Source organism: Zingiber officinale, chromosome 6B, assembly GCF_018446385.1.
Source record: "Zingiber officinale cultivar Zhangliang chromosome 6B, Zo_v1.1, whole genome shotgun sequence".
In the NCBI taxonomy this organism is placed as follows: domain Eukaryota; kingdom Viridiplantae; phylum Streptophyta; class Magnoliopsida; order Zingiberales; family Zingiberaceae; genus Zingiber; species Zingiber officinale.
Window position 1 is genome coordinate 85,278,803 of NC_055996.1, and position 15,847 is coordinate 85,294,649.

At 41.4% G+C, this 15,847-nt stretch overlaps 1 protein-coding gene across 2 annotated transcripts; it reads right to left on the minus strand.

The window, feature by feature from the left end:
- Positions 1–10,285: 10,285 nt before the first annotated feature.
- LOC121992920 (WEB family protein At5g55860-like) lies at positions 10,286–14,749 on the minus strand. Of its 2 annotated transcripts, none has more exons than XM_042547561.1 (3): positions 14,505–14,749; positions 12,640–12,821; positions 10,286–12,291 (listed from the first exon to the last, which is right to left on the minus strand). In XM_042547561.1, the coding sequence occupies exons 2-3, from the start codon at positions 12,799–12,801 to the stop codon at positions 10,510–10,512; spliced, it is 1,944 nt and encodes a 647-aa protein (XP_042403495.1). In that variant the 5' UTR covers positions 12,802–12,821; positions 14,505–14,749; the 3' UTR covers positions 10,286–10,509. The 2 variants fall into 2 exon arrangements, with proteins under 2 accessions (XP_042403495.1, XP_042403496.1); XM_042547562.1 differs by having other exon boundaries at positions 10,286–12,288; positions 14,505–14,741.
- Between the last annotated feature and the right edge of the window lie 1,098 nt (positions 14,750–15,847).

Consider the following 15,847-nt stretch of genomic DNA (forward strand, 5'->3'; position numbering starts at 1 on the left):
ATGAGATCAATGATGTCGCAAGAGAGATTGAATGAGCAATTTTATCTATTGAAAAAGATATTTTAAAAAATCTTGGAATTAATAATATTATAGATGATTTTGCATCTAGAAAAGTTAGAAGGCATCATTGTAAATGATTTTTTACTTTATTAAAAAAAAAAATTTGAGGGCCTATTTTTATGGTTTTGCCCCTGGCCTCCTAAATGTTAGGACTGGGGTTGCTCCTAGCGTTGGCCCTCCGACGCTTAAGTCAATTTTCGGCTAGTGAAAAATAGTAGAAAACTGTAGCTAGAGCGTGTGAAATAACAAAGTTGTGAATACCTCCGCCAGTAGATGGGAACTCCTTTTATAGTGTCACTGTAGTGTCTATGCACGTATCTCAAAGCAGGTGCATATTTTTCCAAGCGTCCTAAGAACAGACAAGTCCAAAAGTGTCCCTAACACCTTTCCTTAAGCGAGCATGCAAATCCTGATGTGGCAAATTGGAAGTTTCTATCATATGATTTGCTTGTGAAACATGCTTTGTTGTCAGTGGCACAAACCTCTAAAAGAGTACAAGGAGATACGTAGGTGGGGTCTCATTGTAGGTCGACCGATGGTCGCTCAGCCGGGGCACGCCCACTCGGTTGTGCTAAACAGAGCAATCTTCCTTCACTTAACTTTTCCATAATCGGAGGGCTCCTCCCCCGAAAGGACATGTCGCTTGCTCGACAAGGACAGTGGCCAGGGGATGTACTTGTTGGTGCGGGAAGCATCCGACGATCGAACCTAAATTTTGATAATGACAAAGGGTTCAAAGTTAAGATAATTTATTGTCTAACATATTTGAATGAGTTTGTAGGAAAGTTCTAAGTGTAATTTATGGTCGATCATCCATAGTCGGCCAATCAAGGGTTGCGCAAAACTATGATGAAATTTGATCGTAGAATTCGAAAAGGCGTCTGTCACATCATTAGCGGATATCTGCCTGTCACGTCAAACGTGCGGTGGCAGAAAGTGGGGCATGTGGCAATCGTCTACGGGAAAGCATTAATGGGACTTAATTAAAAGGCATGGTCGAGTGCTCAACCATAATTATCGAGGATTTGCACAGTTTTTCAGAAATTTGGATGACGTCAGCCACTATCACCGGGCGCTCATCCGAGAGAGCACAGGGAAAAGAGAAAATTCGCTAAGTGTAGTCGTCAATCATCCCAAGCGGCATAGATATTTGATTATCACACAGTCGAACGGCAAATTCACCATCAGTCTTATGAGGTATGACCTGAGCAGCAGCTACCAACCCACGTCAGCAAACTGAAGCCGAACAGCAAAGATATGTAAGTTGATCATAAACTCGAGTTCATAGATGGTCTGCTCGAATGCGGAGGTCACCGAAGACGCTACTTGTTTAGTCAGTCGGATTTGCAGTTTTCTTCGACTAGACTTGAGAGGAAGGCTTGTGATACGGTGATAAAGGGGATCCGACCGGTACGAGCAACTGCCAAGGTGGAGGTCAAAGTAAAGGTGGTCAACGCCAGGGTGTTAAAGGGCTCGCCTACGATGGTCGAGCGGAGGTCGACTACGATGGTCGATCAGTGCGGGCAATGTCCGATCGACAAGAGGCTTGTCCGAGCCGACCCCCGTCTAGCTCGGAAAATGGCGCAAGATCTCCAAACGCTAATTGCAGACCGGCAGAACGCTAAGGTCATCGAAGCGCTTATCCGAGTGGAAAGAGACAAGTGTTGGGACCGAAAAGTAGCTAGAGAGGGGTGAATAGCTCTTCGCGTGCTCGTCGTTGGCGTTGCTCATTTCTTTGATGGTATGCAGCGGAAATATAAGAAACAAAAGCATACAACGCTAACAAGGATGGTTTACTTGGTATCCATCTCACAAGAGGCGACTAGTCCAAAGATCCACACCTACTCACGCACCCTCCACTATGAATAACACTCCTTTATGGTAACTACCAAAGGCGGAGAAGCCCTACAACACTCTCAATACAAGAAGAAGAAAGGGAAATACAAGATAAGCAAAAGCTTACAAGATGTGCAATAAAAACCCTAACCCTAACTTCTTCTTCTTGTTTTGGATCCGCCTCTTGACTTGGAAAAGCCACCAAGAATCTTCAAGAACTGGCGATCTGGAGCTTGGAGAGAGCTAAGGAGGTGCTGGAGAGTATCTGGAGTGAATCGGTGAAGTTCTGCCGAAGGAAATGAACGCCTGCGGCTTAAATCGACGCCAACGGTCGGATCCCGATCGATTGGATTGCTCCCAATCGATCGGGGAGGCTTTGGATCGATCAATGGATCGATCCAGAGCGCCTCTATGCTATCTGGAATAGCCTGGATCGATCGGTGGATCGATCCAGGGCTTATCGCGCATAAACAGCAGCTCCCAATCGATCCACTGATCGATTGGGACCTCTGGATCGATCCACTGATCGATTGGGACCTCTGGATCGATCCACTGATCGATCCAGAGGGGTTCTGTTCGCGAGGACTCACCAGATCGATCGGCCGATCGATCCAGATCTGCTGGATCGATCCACTGATCGATCCAGATCTGCTGGATCAATCGGCTGATCAATCCAAATCTGCTGGATCAATCGACTGATCAATCCAGATCTTGGTTTTTGCCCAAAACCAAGTCCAAAGCCCCCTAAACCAACATCTAGTCAACCATGACTTGTTGGTACATAAGACCTAGCATCCGGTCACCCTTGACCAGCTAGAACTCTCTCACCAAGTGTCTGGTCAATCCCTTTGACCCACTTGGACTTTTCTCTTCTTGCCAAGTATCCGGTCAATCCCTCTGACCTACTTGGACTTTTCTTCCTCGTGCCAAGTATCCGGTCAATCCCTTTGACCTACTTGAACTCTCACCAGATGTCTGGTCAACCTTGACCCCTCTGGATTTCTCCTGCCTGGCTTCACTCACCAGGACTTTCCCAATTGCCTAGCTTCACTCACTAGGTCTTTCACCTGGCTTCACTCACCAGAATTTTCCTCCTACCTAGCTTCACTCACTAGGACTTCCCAATTGCCTAGCTTCACTCACTAAGTCTTTCACCTGGCTTCACTCACCAGGATTTTCCCTTCTGCCTAGCTTCACTCACTAGGACTTTCTTCTGCCTGGCTTCACTCACTAGGACTTCCTTCTGTCTGGCTTCGCTCACCAGGACTTTCAGTCAAGTATCCAGTCAACCTTGACCTACTTGACTTTCCTTCACAATCTTAACTAGTCAACTTTGACCAAACGGGAATTGTATCAACAATCTCCCCAAATGAACAACTGCACCTGCATTGTCCATATCATCTATATCCAATATATTGTCAAACATCGAAACCCAAACCAAGACTCAGGCTTGGTTAACCAGGTCAACCTTGACCTAGGGAATATTGCACCAACAATCTCCCCCTTTTTGATGTTTGATAATACCTCTTGTTAAGTTAGGAAATTAGGCTACTCCCATAGCCTCAACTCCCTTCATGCCAATATATGAATGATGGTTCCCTTCATTCTCCTCCTTTCCTAGAGTGCAAACTCCCCCTTTAGGTACTGAAGGCCTAACTTAACCATGCATTCTCCCCCTATTGACACACATCAAGAACATGCCCTCATCATTGGGCACACATCAAGAACAAACTCTCCCCCTGAAGAGTTACCCAACGTTGTTTACAACTTCACTCGTTGCTCATAACACAATAATGAAGGTCTCATACCCTTCATTATCATCAATTTGCTCATCCGTGAGCAATAACCACTTAAACAATGAGGACATCCACTCCCCATTAAATCCCAACGCCCAACCTTGAGCATTTCTTCTAAAAGAAGGTTAACCACCTTCCAAGGTGTATAAAAAATAGTGTTCATGTCTTTAAAGAGTCCCTCCCCCTAAAGACATGGTGATAACTTCTGTCATTGCACCAACAATGACTTGGAATCCCTAAACCTTTAGGAAATCCAAATTTAGAAGTTTTGAGGTTCAAAAATTCAATATTGAAATCAACCTCAACCTAAACTTCAATTTAGTCTTTCTTAACCAATTCATCCTTGTTTTCAATATGAAAACACTCTTTTTATGTATACACATGTATTTTGAGGGGTTAGGAATGGTTACCTAGACTAAAATAGGTTCAAAATGCTGAAAATAAGCTTTCCCAGCCAAAATCAACATCTTCAATCGATTGGAGTTGGGTTCCAATCGATTGAACCCTGCTGAATCGATCCACTGATCGATTCAGTCTTCTTGGATCGATCGGCTGATCGATCCAGCGAGCTTCTGCTCGCGAGAAATGCCTTCTCAATCGATCGGCTGATCGATTGAGGCACTCCAATCGATCCACTGATCGATTGAAGGCTTGAAATTGTTGAAATTCAATTTCAGCCAATTTCAGAAACCCCTAGAAAATTCTACAAAATTTCAAAAATCGTAAAAATTTGTGTAGATATTATTTAGGGTATAATTTATCATGGAAAAAATAGTTTTCTATGAAAATACATCATATTTTCAAATATTGACACAAACTTGAGAACTTGCAAAAACTTTAGTGTTTTCTTCAAGTTTGTGTCTAACTATTCAATGGTGATTACTATCAAAAGATAGCCTTCACCAAGGTTTTTCAAAATTATTTTAAAAACATTTTCAAAACCAATATCCCACCATGTTCCTTGGGCTTAATGCACATGATTTGTACATTAGCTTTCCCAATGATGGGAAAACACATAACTATGTGTTTTGATGAACTTAAAACTCAAAGAAATGCACTAAATCAATATGTTGAGTTTTGTTCATCATCCTAACATCTCACTTGTATCTATTGTGGGCAAAACACATACAAGTCATCTTATAGGTCTTTGTGAGATGTAAAATTTGACTTTGCCCTAATCTAGGGATCATACATATCTATCTAGGCATTTTGTGGATATTGAACATCCACCTAGGATGTCACTTGTTGACTTGTTGATAAATGTCATTTGTCCTCAATTTTAAGGAAATAAGCATAATGCATGATAATTTTATGACATACATCAAAAAGAAATAGCTTTCAAAAGAAAGATTCCTATAACTACATGATGTATGTATGGCATGACATGGTATTTTTGTATTTTTTATAATAAAAAAATGAATGCAAAATACAAACCTAAATATGATGTCATGGCATATCATGCGCAAACAACCATGGCAAGATTTAGCATAAATAAAGTATACCTAGATTACCTATCTAAGTATCTTTAAACCTTAGCTAAACTTAAAAATTAAACCTAGATCACCCTAAATGCTTCAAGAAAATGCCAAAACATAAATTGGCATTTCTAATTCTCTTGATTAACTTATGCCAATTGAAATCGAGCTTATTCCTCAAATGTTGGCATATTTCACAAGAGTACCATTTTAAATTAAGACTTAGATTTGCCTTAAATTACTAAGCAAATACCAAAATCCCAACTTGGTATTTCTTATGTCTTTCCTAAACAGTGCCATTTTAAAATAAGATCAAGACTTCTCAAATTTGGCACATTTTACTCTTTTCGAAGAGTAAACAATAATCCTTTTCATTTTCAAAGGTTAATAATAACCTTGAAAATGCTCCTTGAGTGTCAATTTCTTCAAAGTTGGGTTAACTACCCTTCTTCTTAGAGTTGACACTCTCTAACCCATCTATGGGGTAGAGAAAATGCTCCTAGGAACCCAACACCTATTGGTGCTCCTTGGATGCTCTAGGTATTTACTAGGGATAACTTCCCTAGATACCTTCCTAGTGACCTTGTTTGGCTTCTTGGAAACCTTGGTCACATTTTCTAGGTCAACTCTAGGGATAGTCTCCCTTGTGACCTTGTTTGTGACTTTCTTAGACTTCTTAGAAGTATTAGTCACATTTATTGTAAAAATACTCTTAGGGATGACTTCCCTAGTATTCTTGACTTGACCACTAGACCTAGGGTTAGTTCCATAACTATATGGAACCCTATGGTACGAAATTTTATCCTTCTTAGCCTTAGGTTTGTATCACAAACCTCTATGGCCATTGGATGACTTTGATACTCCTAGACCTAGATTTTTACCCTTAGACCCTTGTGTCATATTTGTGATTTTTCTAAGGGTCTTCTCTAATTTATCAAGTCTTGACCTCAAGACTTGATTTTCCTTCGATAATCCCTCAACCATAGATTTTTCACTAAAATCATGATTTTTCTTCTTCTTAGGTACATACCTAGAATCCTTAGGGTTCTTACCTAAGTTTCTATCTACCTTTCTAACCCTAGATTGAGAGGTTTTGGCATGATAAGCTACATGATTTTCCTTAACGCTATCATGCTTCCTATTTTCATGGTAAATAGCATTAAAATGATATAAATTTAACCTAGCATGCTTTTTACCATTTTGCAAGGAAATAGGCTCAATAAAAGATACCTTCTTTTTTACCTTGGACGCTCCCCCTTGAGTTGAGCTTCCTCCATGAGCCTTGACCACCTTCTTCCCATTAGGGCATTGACTTCGGTAATGCCCCTTTTGATTGCAAGAGAAGCACACAATGTGTTCCTTGCTCTTCTTTGTTCCGGGGATGGTCTCCTTGGGCTTCCCCTTGCCCTTTAATGCCACTTGGCCCTTCTTCTTGGCCAATTTAGGGCATTTGCTCTTGTAATGCCCATGTTCCCTACATTCAAAGCATATAATATGATTTTTATTATTAATTGAAATGTTTATACCTTTTTGTGTAGGGATGACACTTTCTCCTTTGGATCCGGAGGTAGAAGCTTCCTCTTGATCTGAAGATGATATTCCTCCATTTGATTTTGCTTGACTTGTGGAGGTGGAAGCTTTTTCATCCTCTTCTTCTCTTGACCCGGATGTGGAGGATTCTTCTTGCTCTTGTTCCGGTGTCAATGAAGATTGCTCTCCCTCAATCCTAGAGGTGGAGGCTTCACCTTCTTCTTCATCTTCATCCTCTTGTACATGAAACAAGGAATATACTCCTTCCTTGCTCTTTTGATTGCTCTCCTTTGAGGATGAAGCTTCTTGGACCTCCTCTTCGGAGGTTGAGCATCTCTCAACCTCGGAGTCCTCCTCTTCTTGGTTTTGATCCATTGAGTCGCCCTCTTTGGATTCTCCTTGATTTGGTACAGTGGAGGGGATCTCATGAATCCTTGCCAATTTGCTTCAAAGCTCCTTGGCATCTTCAAACTCTCCAATTTGCTCCAGGATATTGCTTGGCAATAAATTGACCAAAAGCTTGGTCACTTTGTCATTGGCCTCACATTTTTTAATTTGGTCTTGGCTCCACTTGCTCCTCTTGAGTACTTTGCCCTTGGAATTTGTGGGAGCTTCAAAACCTTCCATGAGAGCAAACCATTGCTCTATCTCCACCATTAAGAAGTTTTCGATCCTTGATTTCCAAAGATCGAAGCTTGTAGATGTGTATGGTGGAGGCACCCTCGTGTCGAATCCGAGTCCATCTCGGAATTCCATTTGAAGTTGAGCTTCTTGATGAAGTCTTCGACTTGTAGAATTTTGCTCCAACTTCTTCACCCTCTAGCTTTGCTTGTTTTGTTTGCCCCTTCCGGCGATGATTCCGGTGAAGAGCGAACTCGCTCTGATACCACTTGTTGGGACCGAAAAGTAGCTAGAGGGGGGGTGAATAGCTCTTCGCGTGCTCATCGTTGGCGTTGCTCGTTTCTTTGATGGTATGCAGCGGAAATATAAGAAACAAAAGCATACAATGCTAACAATGATGATTTACTTGGTATCCACCTCACAAGAGGTGACTAGTCCAAGGATCCACACCTACTCACGCACCCTCCACTATGAATAACACTCCTTTATGGTAACTACCAAAGGCGGAGAAGCCCTACAACACTCTCAATACAAGAAGAAGAAAGGGAAATACAAGATAAGCAAAAGCTTACAAGATGTGCAATAAAAACCCTAACCCTAACTTCTTCTTCTTGTTTTTAATCCGCCTCTTGACTTGGAAAAGCCACCAAGAATCTTCAAGAATTGGCGATCTGGAGCTTGGAGAGAGCTATGGAGGTGCTGGAGAGTATCTGGAGTGAATCGGTGAAGTTCTGCCGAAGGAAATAAACGCCTGTGGCTTAAATCGACGCCAACGGTCGGATCCCGATCGATTGAATTGCTCCCAATCGATCGGGGAGGCTTTGGATTGATCCACGGATAGATCCAGAGCGCCTCTGTGCTCTCTGGAATAGCCTGGATCGATCGGTGGATCGATCCAGGGCTTATCGCGCATAAACAGTAGCTCCCAATCGATCCACTGATCGATTGGGACCTCTGGATCGATCCACCGATCGATCCAGAGGGGTTCTGTTCGCAGGGACTCACCGGATCGATCGGCCGATCGATCCAGATCTGCTGGATCGATCCACTGATCGATCCAGATCTGCTGGATCAATCGGCCGATCAATCCAAATCTGCTGGATCAATCGGCTGATCAATCCAGATCTTGGTTTTTGCCCAAAACCAAGTCCAAAGCCCCCTAAACCAACATCTAGTCAACCATGACTTGTTGGTACATAAGACCTAGCATCCGATCACCCTTGACCAGCTAGGACTCACTCACCAAGTGTCTGGTCAATCCCTTTAACCCACTTGGACTTTTCTCTTCTTGCCAAGTATCCGGTCAATCCCTCTGACCTACTTGGACTTTTCTTCCTCGTGCCAAGTATCCGGTCAATCCCTTTGACCTACTTGAACTCTCACCAGATGTATGGTCAACCTTGACCCCTCTGGATTTCTCCTGCATGGCTTCACTCACCAGGACTTTCTCAATTGCCTACCTTCACTCACTAGGTCTTTCACCTGGCTTTACTCACCAGGATTTTCCTCCTGCCTAGCTTCACTCACTAGGACTTCCCAATTACCTAGCTTCACTCACTAGGTCTTTCACCTGGCTTCACTCACCAGGATTTTCCCTTCTGCCTAGCTTCACTCACTAGGACTTTCTTTTGCCTAGCTTCACTCACTAGGACTTCCTTCTTCCTGGCTTCACTCACCAGGACTTTCAGTCAAGTATCCAGTCAACCTTGACCTACTTGACTTTCCTTCACAATCTTAACTGGTCAACTTTGACCAAACGGGAATTGTATCAACAATCTCCCCAAATGAACAACTGCACCTGCATTGTCCATATCATCTATACTCAATATATTGTCAAACATCGAAACCCAAACCAAGACTCAGGCTTGGTTAACCAGGTCAACCTTGACCTAGGGAATATTGCACCAACAACAAGCTATTATACCCGGTCACCACAAGGAAGAATAGTCAAGGCCAACCGAGCGGAAGAGTACCAGCCAAGCGGCTTCCCTGCTCGGCCGATCAGTTGGATCATTGACGTATCTCGGGATATCCTTTTAGGAGATAGTACCGCCGACATGGGGCATGGTCAATAGGCGGATCGTACGATAACAAATTAAAGGGTGTGCCTACGACCAATTGAAGAACGTGTCCATGACCACGTGTCCAGGACCAATTGGAGAACATGTTCGTGACTAATGGGAGAACGTGTCCATGCCTCAAAAAGCGCACACATCGCCTACCAAGGCATATAAGGGGGAATCCGTACACCGACGGATGTACGCATTTTTTACTATTCATGTCTGTGTCTACTGTTGCTCCATCTTTTCTTTTTACCGGTGACTAACTTGAGCGTCGGAGGACCAACGTCAGAGACCCCTTTCCTAGCTCGGCACTGACGTTTCTGATGACTACATATCAGAGCTTGGTCTACATCCAGTTAATACAACAGTCACATCCCTGTCTTTCCATCTCCATGATTTACGAACAAGATAAAGGGAGAAGAAATGCTCGACCATGTTGCTCATGGGTATAGCCGAATTATTTATCATATGATAAATTTATAAAATTAAATAAGGGTCAAATTCTGACAAACACCGAAAAACTATCCTCTCATATAATGACTAACTTTGATTTTCTGATTTACTCCCTTCTAATAATATGAAACAATCCTGAGAAGGTCATCAGAAGGACGGATTTCAATCTTTAGTAGTCAATAAAAAACTTCCGTTGAACTAAAACCAATATTGGACGGATTTCATCTTTAGTAGTCAATAAAAAAAACTTCCGTTGAACTAAAGCCAATAAAAAAACTTCTATGAAATCGAATGATCACAATTAAAAGAATACTTTCATAATCAATTCAAGCAAATTTATATGGCAAATAAAGAACTTGAAACCGATAAATCCCACTACAATAATCAGCAATCAATTTACAAATTTCAGCAAAACAACACCAGGCCAAACCAAAATCTATCAGCCAGGATGTAAAACAATTTCGGCATAGGATCACTACGTTAAACATTTAACGGAGTAGTAACCAGAGAAAAACTTCAACAGTGATTAGCTTGTGGCAACAAAGACTGAACATGACCCATGAGAAAAACATTCACCACTATACACATCGCAAGCCTTGCACATGCTCTCGGAAGGTCTAAAAGACAGACTACTAAATCATACAGGCACAGGCGGAGGTAGTAGTAGTACAAGGATTATACGGGTTTCTCGCCGGGTAGATAGGATGGAGAGCCACCATCCACCTGGCTCTTCTTCCTGTGAAATATGCCGCTGAAGTTTTGGAAGAGTGACTTTTTTGAAGAGGATGGTTTCAAGACCTTGCAGTTTTCATCAGTCTTCTCTGATGTCTTGGAGCTGTGAGCCACGGGTTTTGGTGGCAATGGCTCTGCTGACATCTGTGTCTCGGCCAGTATCCTTGAGGCAGTCTCAGCAGCTCTCTTCAGTTCCTTCTCGCGCCACTTCTTCAGCTCTCCTTCGACAGCCTTCTTTGCAGCCTCAGCCATTTCTGCTTTCTTGAGTGCCTCCTCTGTGGCAGCCTCCATGTCCTCCATCTCCTTTCTAGCTGCCTCAAGTTTCTTGATTGCTTCATTCTCACTTGCATGCACAGCCTCTACCTGAGCCAATGCCGCACCAACTTTCATCTCCGTCAGTTTCTCGGACTCATCTACTTTCCGGGTTAATGACTCATATTCTTCTTTTGAGATGGTTATGTTAGCTCCAGACTCAGAAGTCGATGCCCGAGCTACATTTGTTTTTGCAGATAACTCCTTGATGAGGTCAAGTGCTCTCGTTTCTGCCGCTTTTGCTTCTTCAGCATCCTTCAAGGCAAACTGCAACTTCTCTTCTGCTTCAACCAAGGCACTTTGAGCTGCCTTCGCTTCACCATTTAGCTCTTCAGCACTCTTCTTCATTTCCTCTGCTTCCTGCAATGCTGTCTGAGATTCAGATGATAGCTGCTGTAGAGCAGACACTAGATCATCAGATGCTGAAGTAGCTTTTGATTCTGCAATCACTGCTGCCTCAAGCTCAGCTTTGCATTTCTGAAGTTTGAGGTGAAGGTTACTGACAACGGATTCAGTTACTGCATCTTTCTCTTTCAATTCTGCATGCTCTTTCTGTACAGCTTCCAACTCAAGCTTCAGTGACTCCACTAAAGTCCTTAGTGAATTCTCTTCTTCAACAAGTTTCTGAAGCATCTCTTTAGCGCCATCAAGCTCGGAAGTCTCTGTTGTAACAAACTCCAAATTTTTAGCCCGGGCATCTTCCAGTTTCTTCTGTACAACTTCAATCTCGGCATTAGTCTCAGCCAGTTTAGACTCAAGGTTCTTATTAACCTCAGGGTCAAACTCTTTTTTCAAAGATGCCAATTTCTTTTCAGCTTCTTCCAGAGCTTGTTTGTAGGATAGTCGGGTGGCATCTTTCTCGCTGTGAATTTTTAACTCATCTTGCCGGGCTTGATCAGTAGCTAGCTTCACGTGCATGAGTGATTCCTGAGCAGCTGAAATCTCCTTGGAAAGCTCAGCAACCTTGTTAGTGTTGGCATCAAACAACTCCTTTGCCTCGGCTTCTTGTTGAATGGCATTGAGCTTTGCCTCCATTGATGCGTCAAATTCTTTCTTGATCCTTCGAAGTTCTTGCTTTGCTGCATCAAGCTCCGTAATGGCAACTGCATACTGCTCTCTTGCATTGTCAAATTCCTGTTCCCAGCCACTACTATTGCCAATATTCTCAACAGAACTCACATCTTCAAGTTTCTTGGTTTGACCTTTTGCAGCTTCAGTTGCTTTTAGAGCTGATTCCTTTGATTCATTTATCTCATTGAGTTTCTTGGTTAGCTCCTCAACGGTTAATTTAGCACTCTCCAGCTCAGCAAGTGCTTGGATTCTAGTTGTTTCAGCATTATTAAGTTGTTCCTTGTACTTGTTAAGCTCTTTTTTAGCCAAGTGAAGTTGGGTCTCCTTAGCTAAAGCTCTCTGCTAAATGATGAAAATGGTCAACCCAGAATATTTGCAGATTTTTTTTTGATGAATTTCGTAGAATACAGAATCTAGTTATTAAAGAGATCTTGCATTTTTCAGATTAAAGCAAAAAGTTAGCAGATACTGCAGCTTATGAAGAATTCAGATATCCAGTTGGAAATGATTCTATAAGAAAAATGGGGAAAAAACAGTGATGGACAACCTGAATATATACTAGGTATATACTACGTAGTCACAGTGACCACTTCATCATCTTGAACTATCATTGGTTTGATCAATCAAGAGGTTAAAATGCTATTTAGAATAAAAATTAGTGTCTAAATAGAATAAGAGTAGAAAATATACCTCAATCGGTGGAGGTTTTGGTTTTCTCACTGTCACCCTATCTGATGTAAATGCCACCTCACCAAAGAGGCTGACAGCAGCTTTTACGGATTCAAAAGGAGCTCTTGTGTCTATCTCAGCTTTGGATGAATCTGTGACAGTTTGTTGAAGTTTTGTTCCCATGTTGATTGTCCTAATTTAGCCTGCACAACGATAAAAGCCCTAATTGACTCAAGTGTGCAAATAAAAAGGAGCTCTTTTTTTTTTCTAGATTAGTAAAATAAAAAAAGGTGCTCTTTTTTTCTAGATTAGTAAAATAAAAAAAATTGCTCTCTAAGAGACACAACCATAAAAGTCCTAATTGACTCAAGTGTGCAAATTTGGATTAAAAAAATTTGTGTTAGAATAAATAATATGAGTCTCACCCTGACAATTCATTGACAGTCTATTATTATGCTATATGTGATGTTATTCTAAATTAACTAAATACTTTTTTCCTCTCCACTTTATATCAGTCATAAACCGATGCCAGTGAGTGGAGGGAATTGTTGATGACAGTGTCCTTGCATTTAGTCACACCTCATCTTTCTACTTGGACCCCTTTTAGAAATGAATGAGATGTCCCCTCCCAAAGGTAGATCCGCTACCTTAGCGCCCCTCTAGTGTCGACCCCACGGATATGGAGGAAGGTTCATGCAGGTACACAGGCCATAGGCGCATGGCGGGGTAAACCCTAGATCGTCAGTTCCTGAGAATCGACCCCTGACCATTACGCCAGAGATACCATGCGCCCACCGTCTGCACTATGCCCTGGGGACGAGATGTCCCCTCCCAAATACCTAGTTTCGGTGGTCTGAGATGTGTTATCTCATAAGAATATTAGAAGACTCACATTCATGCAACTCATAGCAAGTTCTAAACATCAATATAAATCATAAGCATGGTGAAACAACAAAATTGCAAATTAATATGATGAATGGTGGCAACGATATCTTTATCATAACAAAGCGAAAATAGCACTAATATATAAGCGACTAGTCCAAATGGCAAAAAAGACAAACCAAATAAGTAAAAAGTGATCTATTGCAATGGAGCAATGGGACTAGTTGCACATTAGCAATTTCTCTGAAAGTTTAGATCAATTTATGCAATGTAAACATTGCTGTCAATCGAAGTTTCAACAATTAACTAGCCAGTTGTGTCTGCCTCCGAGTAAAAGGGAAGATTTCAAAGCCCTGTGAGTTCCCACAAATTGTTCCAAATAAAGAAAATGTATATCCATTGATTACAGGCCTGCCTGAAGAGACAATTTTGAGAGATTTTATGAGCAGTTGTTGACACAATAACTAATAATAAAAGAGGCGTTATGGTTAACAACCTCTTATGCCAGTTCAACAAATAAAAAAAGACAAATATTTGAACAATACTCTTATGCTAGATACCAACACAAATTTTCTCCAAGAAAATATTGGCATTTTCCTCCAGTGATTTTCTTTTTGCTGCTAAACAAACATCCGAAAAAACAAAGTAATATTTCAGAAAAAATCCTTATTCGGAATTTTGCAAGTTCATGAAAAAGGTCCTTCCATGTTTCACAAGCAAGCATCGCAAAAATCTGCTTTCACCAAAAAATGTACTAGATTTGACAAGATCACGAAACAACAGCAGCTAAGCTTGATATCAAGTTCTCTTCTTTGCAATAGATGAGCCTACCAACCAAACAAACAAACTCCACAAAATGAAACCGTTAAGCACGAGAACAACGGGGAAAGTGGTCGTAAAATCAGACGAACACCAGGTTGAAGGTCCAAAGAGGGTTCCAAACGAGGATCAGACACTTCCATAAGTAAAAAAAAAAAGTGTAACAAGGAGATCAAAGAACGAACCCTTGAGAGCAGATCGGCGTCCGAGGGCTAGGCCCGCGAGACAACCAGCGACCGCCGAAGCAGACAGGACGACAGGAGCGACACCTACGCCGTGGCGACGGCAGACCAGAGTCTGGCGGCGTCCCGGGAAAGCGGATCCGCGTGCGTCGCCGGAGCGATGGAAGAGAGAGACAGAGACAGGGCGAGGTAGTAAAAGGGCGGAAGAGGACAAGGGCGAGAAAGCGAGCTTGAGGTAAAGCGGCCTTGTCGGGATGTAAGTCGGAATTTAATCCGAAAAAACTGAACTACAAAATTCCACGACCCCTGTCGCGTCGGAGACAGCGAGGAAGATACAATGCGGTAATAATTGGACAGCGAGATGGGACCAACATCGAGCCAGACACAAAACAGCGGTTCCCAGCTCGATATTGGAACGTAAAAAGCGCGCCGGTTGGTTTGCTATTTTTTTAAAATAAAATTGTCATTTAACTTAAATATTATATCATTAACTCCTGAATAGAATCATGAAAAACATAGGCAAGTAATAAATCATGTAAAATGATCCAGATTTATATCCATATTTATATTTGATCCTAAAATTGAGTAGATGAGTGATAGGTAAAGAGACAAATATTAACAGAGAAAATACATAGAGTTGAAAACGGTGAACCTGTCTACATCATACAAAAAGCAAATAAGAACGTTAGAGTGAGAACTAAGGAGAGAGTATCTGACATAGACATTCCGACACTTAAGTTAGAATAAGCCGTAAACAGGAAAAAAGATAAACAATATAATAGTAGTATAGATGTGTGTGTATACATGTACCTAGCCAACAGAGAGTACCTTTTTTATATCATCTCTCATAATCTTGGCAATAATGAGGCGTTAGAGAATGTCTGATGTCAGAATTGTAAGTACATCATGATAGTTTTGATGTGATTAACCAAGTCAGAGTTAGGTCATGTTATATTTTGATGTCCTATGTCTAAGTGTGCAGGAACTTAAGAGCACAGAAGATCGAGCGAAAGACGCAGCTAACGATAAGGACGACATGAGAGAGAGTCGACGGGCTCAGTATAAAATATTTTTTAAATTTAAAAGGATTTTATTTTTTAAAATTTTTCTTATGTGGAAGTCATGGTTTAAAAGAGACTACAAAATATTAAGAGAAGAGATTAATCTCTTTCCTTATTTGTAGATAAAAATGATGGTTTTAATTTTGACGAAAACTTTCCTTATTTGAAAATCATCCACATGTTTAAAAGAATATTTTAAATTATAAAAATTTCCTTTTATAAACTACCATGAAGGGATTAAAAGGAGAAATTTTATTTTTAAAATTTTTCCGGAAGCAAACTAGG